The 8,786-nt window shown below is 54.6% G+C and overlaps 1 protein-coding gene across 6 annotated transcripts in view; it reads right to left on the bottom strand.

The window, feature by feature from the left end:
• CYTH4 (cytohesin 4) overlaps nucleotides 1-8,786 on the bottom strand; it is a 49,002-nt gene that overhangs the window by 24,627 nt on the left and 15,589 nt on the right. For all 6 annotated transcript variants that reach the window (XR_004265056.1, XR_004265057.1, XM_032266755.1 and 3 more), the window contains exons 5-8: nucleotides 8,054-8,172; nucleotides 6,339-6,419; nucleotides 4,084-4,196; nucleotides 1,440-1,588 (exon numbers count right to left, since the gene is read on the bottom strand). Coding sequence is in view for 4 of the 6 variants with exons in the window: in XM_032266755.1 (XP_032122646.1) it covers nucleotides 1,440-1,588; nucleotides 4,084-4,196; nucleotides 6,339-6,419; nucleotides 8,054-8,172 (462 nt within the window). In the remaining 2 variants the exon portion in view is untranslated. The remainder of the gene's footprint in view (nucleotides 1-1,439; nucleotides 1,589-4,083; nucleotides 4,197-6,338; nucleotides 6,420-8,053; nucleotides 8,173-8,786) is intronic.

Raw genomic sequence — 8,786 nt, 5'->3', positions numbered from 1 at the left:
CACGCGCCACCATGCCCAGCTAATTTTTTGTATTTTTAGTGGAGACGGGGTTTCACCGTGTTGACCAGGATGGTCTCGATCTCTTGACCTCGTGATCCACCCGCCTCGGCCTCCCAAAGTGCTGGGATTACAGGCTTGAGCCACCGCGCCCGGCTGCACTTTCTTTTCTTGGGACCGGGCAAGGAGTGGGTTAAGGGTGAGGCAGCTCTCAAACACCGAGGGGCACCAGAATCACTGCAGATCCAGGCTCCACCCCAACCTTGGAGGAAGGAGGTATAGTTGGTGCTGAGCTGGGACGGTGATGTTTGCACCCCCTCTCCTCCTCACCGGGCTCCGACCACGGAGGGGATTGAAGCTCATGGGGCTCTGGGGCTTCTCCAATTCTTGAAGTGAACTTGTCCATTCATTTTTCCCAAGCCAGGCTCTCAATCTCTCCCTCCTGTTCTTATGAATTCCCCCTGGCTCCCTGTGGCCCATAGGAAACAGGCAAACTCCTGAGGCTGTCATTTGAAGCCCTGGACCCTCTGACCCCACCCTGCCACCCACTACTGTCCACATATGCCACACCTTGGCCACACAAGACACCTCTCCTTTCCCAACCAGGACACACCTCGGCTATGGCCACTTCTTCTTTATGAAATGTCCTTTCCCCACTTCTCTTGGAACACTCCCATGTAACCTTCAAGTCCCAGTTCAGAAGTCACCTCCTCTGGGGAGTCTTCCAGGATGGCACTCTCCCCCTGCCTCCAGAGCAAGACAGCCGCAGAGACGGCAGATCTGTGTCTCCAGAGCTCCATTCCCACAGTCAGGACGGCTTGTAATTCACATGTATATGGCCCTCCCACCAGACCCCGAACTTGGTCAGGGCAGCATATATGGTTAATTGATTCATCCCTGGGGCCCTGTGCAGGGTGCAGAGGCTGGTGTGGTGTGGCGGGGTGCAGGCTATTTGAGGGAGAGGCCAGAGGCTTGGCTGCTGCCTGGCTCCCCAGCTCAAGTGTTTCAGGCCTCTGGAAGACCTCAGTTTCCTCCTCTCTAAAGGATAGAGGGCTTAGAGCGGTCTGAGGGTTTGCAGGCCTGACACGCTGAGAGTCTAAGAATCTCCATTCTCAGAAATAGACCTGGGTGTGTGAGGTACCCTTTTGGGAAGATGTGAATGATGGCTGCCCAGAGTCCCCCAAAGGCTTAAGTCTGGGTGGACCTCCTGGGTGGTCCATCTCGGACATCCTCCTCAAGATGGGGCCTCTCTTGGACAGGCGGGTTTCAGGACCAACCCGCTTTGTGACGGTGCCTCTCAAGACAGTCACAGCCTGGGCGGGCCGTATCAGCCGAGTCCCCACTGGGGGCTGTCTATCTCCGAGAAGCCCCTCCCCGGCCATCCCTCTAAGGACGGGCCCTCCTGGGTGCCCGGGCGGGGCTGGGTGAGCAGTGCCTCTCACCCGCAGCTGGTCCTCCGGCAGGTCGCTGCCGTTGTTGATGCCACGGTTCATGGACACAAAGCGCTCGAAAGGCGGCTTGTCTCGGACGTTGGGGTTGTGGAGGCTGGTGTTGAGCATGATGATGGAGAAGGACAGCACGTAGCAGGTGTCTGCGGAGGGGACAGTGGTCACAGTCCTGGCCTTGGCCACTCTGCCTGCCTCTGCCCTGGTCCCCTCTAGGGCCCAGAATCTGCTGTCGCAAAGCCCTGAGGGTCCACCTTGTCCTCCTGGCTTGACCTTTGAGGCCCAGCCTCCCCACCCCTCCCACTCTTGCTGGTCCCCACCCCCCTTAAAGGAACGGCAGTCTCTCTTTCTGAGCCCCTTCCCACCCGGAGCTGTGGCTCCTGCTGGGCCCCCTGCCAGGCCCGCCGTCCCTTCCCTCCGCTTGAACCCTCCTCGCTCAGCCACGGCACCAGCCCTCCTATTCGCGGGGCCCTTCCAGCCCCCTGCCCACTCTGTTCTCTGCCTCTCGGAACTCGGGGAATGCTTTGTTGGCAGCACTGTTCAGGGCTGAGCCATGTGCTGCTCTGCAATCTGGCAGGCACTGTGGGGCTCCTGAGCCCCAGCGCTGCTCCCATTATTCAGACTTTCACGTGCTCAGGAGGGAGGCTGGGCTGACGGCTGGGGAGGGAGGGGGTTGCCACCGTGGGGTCTTTTGTGGTAATTGGCCCTGATTCCAGCTGCATCTCCCACTGTCTGATTGACCTTGGGAGGTACCTGACCTCCCTGACCTTCAGCTTCCCCATCCTTGACGTTCGGAGGCTCATCTTGGAAGTAGCTGCCTGTTTGAGAACATCGATGATTCTACCTCTGACAGCAGTGGCACCGAGCCTGGCTGATGCCTGCCCTGTGCTAAGCTCTCACACCCCATGCCCATCCTCTGAGGCAGGTCCTGTTATCACTCCCATTCTACAGATGAGGAAACCGAGGCGCAGGAGGTTAAGCCACATATGCCCAACATCATAACATTAAGAAGTAATTGGACAATGATTCAAATCTGGTCTTTAAGATGCCTTCTTTCCTACCAGAACTATGTATTGAGCGCGTACGCTGTGCTGTGGGCCTCGGAGTTATTGATGATCGGTCTGATAGGGTCCCTGCCCTTACAGGACGTTTAGACTTGTGACAGATAATAAACAAGCAAGTACCAAATTAAGATCTAACTTCAGAGTAGAGCCACTGCTCTGGAGGGCTTGTCCGTGGACCGCCAGGAGGCGGTGTGCTTCAGGACAGGTCATTTCTTTTCTTTCTCATTTATTTATTTATTTATTTATTTTTACGAGCTGGACTCTCACTCTGTCACCCAGGCTGGAGTGCAGTGGCACGATCTCAGCTCACTGTAACCTCCGCCTCCTGGGTTCAAGCCTCAGCCTCCTGTCTCAGCCTCCTGAGTAACTGGGATTACGGGTGTGTGCCACCACACCTGGCTAATGTTTGTATTTTTTGTAGAGACAGGGTTTCAACATGTTGGTCAGGCTAGTCTTGAACTACTGACCTCGTGATCTGCCCACCTTGGCCTCCCAAAGTGTTGGGATTACAGGCGTGAGCCACCGCGCCTGGCCGATAAGTCATTCCATCTCTCTGAAGCTATATCCCATGCACCAGGGAGGGATGAGGAGACTACTGACCTCAAACAGTTGAGGTAAGGATTGAGTGACTTTGGCCGGGCATGGTGGCTAACGCCTGTAATCCCAGCACTTTGGGAGGCCGAGGCGGGTGGATCACCTGAGGCCAGGAGTTCAAGACCAGCCTGACCAACACGGCGAAACCCTGCCTTTACTAAAAATACAAAATATTTAGCCAGGCACGGTGGCGGGCGCCTGTAATCCCAGCTACTTGGGAAGCTGAGGCAGGAGAATTGCATGAACCCGGGAGGTGGAGGTTGCAGTGAGCTGAGATCATGCCATTGTACTCCAGCCTGGGCAAGAGAGAGACACTCTGTCTGAAAAATGAAAAAAAAAAAAAAAGTGCATGGGGATTACTCTGCATACAGGGTTGGTTATTGATACAATAACTAGAGCAGAGAAGAGGCCAGGATAAGTTGGCTATGCTGGTTCCTCACCACCCTGTCTTCCGGGTGTCTTCACATGGGCATTGTGTTAGCCCTGGGAGAGAGGGGTATGGAGGACTGACCTTTGTGGATCTCCTTCTATGCCCCTTTTGCCCCCTACACCCTGCCCAGGCCGTTTCATGCTTCAAGGCCTTTGTTCCAACTGCAACTCCCGCCAAAAAGGCCCTTTCTCTCCTTAACCTCCTGGAAAACTCCTATTCATCCTTCAAAACCCTATTCTGGACTCACTGCCTCTGAAAAGCCATCTTGGACATGCTGATTCCCCTACGCCTGCCCTCAGACAGGAGTGCTGCTCCCTTAGCCTTAGCATCCTGTGCCATCATCTCCTGCCTCCTCTCCTAAGATCTGTGTCTCAAGGCAGCTCTCTCAGACAAGCACCCAGCAGCAATGGAGTTGGTGTTCAGTGAGGGTACTGAAGAGGTCTAGGCTTCCAGGGTCTGGGTGCTCAGGGGAAGCCTGAGGGGGTCTGTGGAATCTATGCCTGGCAGTGCTGAAGGGGTCCCAGAGCCCAGGGTCCCACTCCCCTCCTGGCACCTGTGGACTGGAAGACGTCCGGGTTGCAGAGGCAGTATCGAGTAGCAAAGGCCTCCATCATCCGGTCTATCTTCTGGGCCTCGCCCGGCAGCCGGAAGCTCCACAGAAACTGCCTAGGGGAGAAATGGGGCCATGGGCAGCGAGTGGGTGCGGGTCTCTCAGGGGCCCCAGGCCAGCTGCCCCGACTCTCCCAGGCTTAGTCTCTGGATCCTGTAAATGGGAGGATCTGCATCTGTCACCTGGACTCACCGGGAAGTGGGACTGGCACCAGCGAGTCCCAAGCACTCGGGAGGTAGCCAAGAAAAGCCTTTTCTTACAGAACACAGAACGGAGCATATGCCCTGTTCTGTACATCGGAATCCCAGCGCTGGCTGCAGCCCGGCCTGCCTGCCCCGGGTTCTGTGGCTCCCTGCACCTGGCCTTTGGGCTCCGGGATCTGGCGGTGGGACCCAGTTGAGGAGGGGGTGGGGCGGGGGTTTCCCCTTGCTAGGCCTCCCTTTCTTGGAACCTCAACTTCCCTCTAGCTCTGGAAGTTGGCGGTTTCCACAGCTTCAAGCTCAGTTTTCTGAGGGTGAGAACTGTGCCTGCGTCTCTCACTTCTCCTCCTGGGCTTCACACAGTCCTGGGCACCTAGCAATGGCTCAGTAAATATGTAAATGAATGAATGAATATGTGAATGAATGAATGAATGAATGAAGATGGGAGACTCCCAAGTCACCTACCCCTCTCCCTTAAAGAGCTGGGAGTTAGAGAGCACTAGGTGGTAGTGGCTTCTTTCTTCTCTGTATTGTAAACTCCTACTCACCCTCCAAAGCCCAGATCAGATGACCCTTCTTGGAATATGAGTTTCTGAACAGCAACAAGACTGACTAAGCACTTACTGTGGACCAGTTCTAAACGCTTTCTCATTTAATCTTCACAATCCTATGAAGTTGACACTATTATTATCCCCATTCTATGGATGAGGAAACTGAGGCACAGGGAGGTTTATTTTTTTGTGAGACAGAGTCTTACTCTGTTGCCCAGACTACAGTGCAGTGGTATGATCTTGGCTCACTGCAACCTCCACCTCCTGGGTTCAGGCGATTCTCCTGTCTCAGCCTTCGGAGTAGCTGGGATTACAGCCACCGCCCCCGGCTGATTTTTGTATTTTGTGCATGTGTGTGGCTTTCTCAAGGTCACACCGTGGGGAGTAGCAAAGCTGAGATTTGAACTGTGTCGTTTGACTCCAGAGTTTGTGCTTCAAGCTGATGATTGTACTTCCTCTGTAACTGTAAAAATGAGTAGCAACGGCCGGGCGCGGCGGCTGACACCTGTAATCCCAGCACTCTGCCAGGCCAAAGTGGGCAGTTCAGGAGGTCAAGAGATCGAGACCATCCTGGCCAATGTGGTGGAACCCCATCTCTACTAAAAATACAAAAATTAGCTGGGCGTGGTGGTGCGCGCCTGTAGTCCCAGCTACATGGGAGACTGAGGCAGGAGAATCGCTTGAACCCAGAAGGCGGAGGTTGCAACGAGCCAAGATCACACTACTGCACTCCAGCCTGGTGACGGAACGGGACTCTGTCTCAACAACAATAAAAAAAATGGGTAGCAACAGTACCCCAATTAGGAACTAATAAGTAATAAGAGTAATAAATGGAATACATACTAAGTAGTCTTATGAAATAAACTAAACATGCACTAGGCCAAGCGCAGTGCCTCACGCCTGTAATCCCAGCTCTTCGGGAGGCCAAGGTGGGTAGATCACAAAGTCAGGAGTTCAAGACCAGCCTGGCCAACATGGCAAAACCCTGTAATCCAGCTACTTGGGAGGCTGAGGCAGAAGAATCGCTAGAACCCGGGAGGCGGAAGTTGCGGTGAGCTGAGATCATGCCGTTGCACTCCGGCCTGGTGACAGAGTGAGACTTGGTCTCAAAAAGTACAATAAAATAAAAAACAATAAACAAAAAACATGCACTAATCCAAAAAGTAGAATGACAGTAATACAGTAATAAGGGTTAGAATGATTCAATCCGGTGTGACAGGACCCCAGCATAGTAAGAAGGCAGTATTTGCAGGGCACTAGGTCCTTTCGCAGGCAGTCCACCTCGGCTCTGTGACGCAGCGCCATCAGGAACTCATTTTTGTCCCTTGCCTCCTCCTCTTTGCTCCCGACCCTTTGTTTGTGCTGCTAGCTGTGTGGATCGCGACGCCCCCAGCCACTGGGGCTGTGCCACCCTTGAGGGCCGGGACCCCGTCCCTGGACCACTCACCTGAGGGCCTGGACGAGGTTGAGGTTGGCGAACTCATGGCAGTCCACAAAGGCCTGGAGGACCTGCAGGTTGACAGGGTCCCTAGGGAGGGGCGGAAGGGAGGGTGCGACACACTTGGGTACTTGCTGGCACCCACCTCCTGGAGGGGATTAGGTGGGGGAGGGAGAGCAGAGAGACATCTGTCCCTCTGGGGTGCAGCTGCCATCCGGTGCCTTCATGCCTGTCCCACCCATATCACACCCGGAGGACACACCCTTCCTCCCACGAAGGCACACACCTTCACGGCTCACCAGCGCTGGCTGGCCCGGGAGGGGAGCCCTGGCTCGGCAGTGGCCCGGCCTCAGTCCAGGCCCGCCTCATTTCCTGTAACTTCCAACTGGTGACCTTGCTGAAGCCACTTGACCTCCCCAGCCCCAGCTTTCTCATCTAAGGAGACAGGGGAGGGAGAGAAGCCAGCCTCCCCTGTATCCTCCCTCTCCCCAGCTCCTGGAGCAGGAGGGTGACCTTCTCGCCATCTCCATCCCTGCCCTCTCTGGGAGGGAGGTGTCCTCGGGAGCTGGGGAGAGTGCTGTTGACTCCCTGGTCCAGCTTCACCCCTATCCCCTGGCCCACCCCACAGACCAGCCCAGTCCTTTGCCCAGAGCCCTCCCACAGATCCCCACATCCTCCCTCTCTCCTCCCATCCAGTCTAGATTCTTGAGCCTGTTTCTGCCCCAGGGCCTTTGCACTTGCACCTCCTGGCCTGCTCCTCCCCAAGATGTCTGCACTGCTCGCTCCCTTACCTCCTTTACGTTTTGGTCAAACGTCACCTTCTCCGTGAGACCCTTTCTGTCCACACTACTCTAAATCACAGCCCCCAGCCTATGGCCTCCAGCCTCCCCCGCTTCCTTCCTCTGTCCCTCTTTCTCTCCTCCCTCCCTCCCTCCCCATCCCTCCCTCTTTCCCTTCTCTCCCCCCCCCTCTCTCTCTCTCTCTCTCTCTCTCTCTCTCTCTCTCTCTCTCGCTCTCTCTCTCTTTCTTTCAATGGAGTCTCACTCTACCGCCCAGGCTGGAGTGCAGTGGTGCAATCTTGTCTCATTGCAACCTCCACCTTCTGGGTTCAAGCGATTCTCCAGCCTCAGCCTCCGAGTAGCTGGGACTACAGGCGCGTGCCACCTGTAATGTAATGAGACTGGCTAATTTTTGTATTTTTAGTAGAGACGGGGTTTCATCATGTTGGCCTGACTGGTTTGAACCTCTGACCCCAAGTGATTCACCTGCCTTGGTCTCCCAAAGTGCTGGGATTACAGGCATGAGCCACCACGCCTGGCCAGTCCCCAGCATTTCTGACTTCCCTTCCCCACTCGATTTGTATTCCATAGAGCTTAATTTCTAAGATATTTTGCATATACTGAGAACTGTCTCTCCTTTTAAAAGTGTGCACCTCCTGAGGACGAGAGCTTTGTCTGTCTTATTCACCGGTGTCCGCCCAGGGCTTAGGGTGGTGCCTGGAACACAGCAGACCCTAGGCGGCCTTTATTTGTTGAATAAATGACCAAATGAATGAAGGCAGTCAGGTTTTGACTCAGAATCTGGTGGGGATGATCCGTGAGCCTCTCAAGCCCTAGGGGCGATGCCTTTCCTAACATAACCCATTCTCTCCCCTGCACATCACACACCTGTGCACACTTGCACACCTTCATTTCCTGCCTCCCTAAAGCTCCACGCCTTCTTACCTCTCCCCCAAGTAGGTCCCGATGGCGGTCTTGTTGAGGCCTTCGCCTTTATACAGGAACCGAGCGATGTCCTGGATGTCGGGCGTCAGCAGCTTATGCTCAATGAAATACCGGATGCCCTGGAGGGGTAGGCAGAACCCGTTAGCAGCTGCTGCACAGAAGCAGGCCTGGAAGGGGGAAGGGAGGAACAATCTCCTGTGGCCAGAGTCCTGGGGCTTGGCATTCTGATGTTGGCACAGTCTGTTCTGGGAAGTTGTGACCTCTCCTTCACAGGAGCTGCCTTTGTGAGGTGGTGAGTTCCCCATCACGGGAGGCGTGCAAGAAAGTCAGCCTTCCTGCAGTGAACCAGGTTCAAGCTAGGTACTCCCCAGGGTCCCCTCCAGTCTGACATTCTTTGATTATATGCTTCAATGATTCTAGGAATTTGTAATTCTAAGATTCAATGATTCAGCCATTTCTTTTGTTCCCCTAAAACTCACATTATTTAAAAATAGTGTTTCATTCTTTCACACAAGTCATCTATGTCAATTGCATAAAAGTTAGAAAAAAAACAGCTCAATTGAAAGGGGAGGAAATTGCCCGGGCCCTACCGCTGGGAGGTAGACAGCTTCCATTGTGGTGACCTTCCTTCCCTTTCTACATGAAAATGTGCTCGGACTGTGCCTGTCACGTTTAAAGCTGCTTTTCGGATTTGACAATATCACAAACATCTCTCCTCACCACCCAGGCGCTC

Source organism: Sapajus apella, unplaced genomic scaffold, assembly GCF_009761245.1.
Source record: "Sapajus apella isolate SASKATOON/1434 unplaced genomic scaffold, GSC_monkey_1.0 scaffold160, whole genome shotgun sequence".
NCBI lineage: Eukaryota > Metazoa > Chordata > Mammalia > Primates > Cebidae > Sapajus > Sapajus apella.
This window is presented reverse-complemented; position numbering and strand designations above follow the sequence as displayed.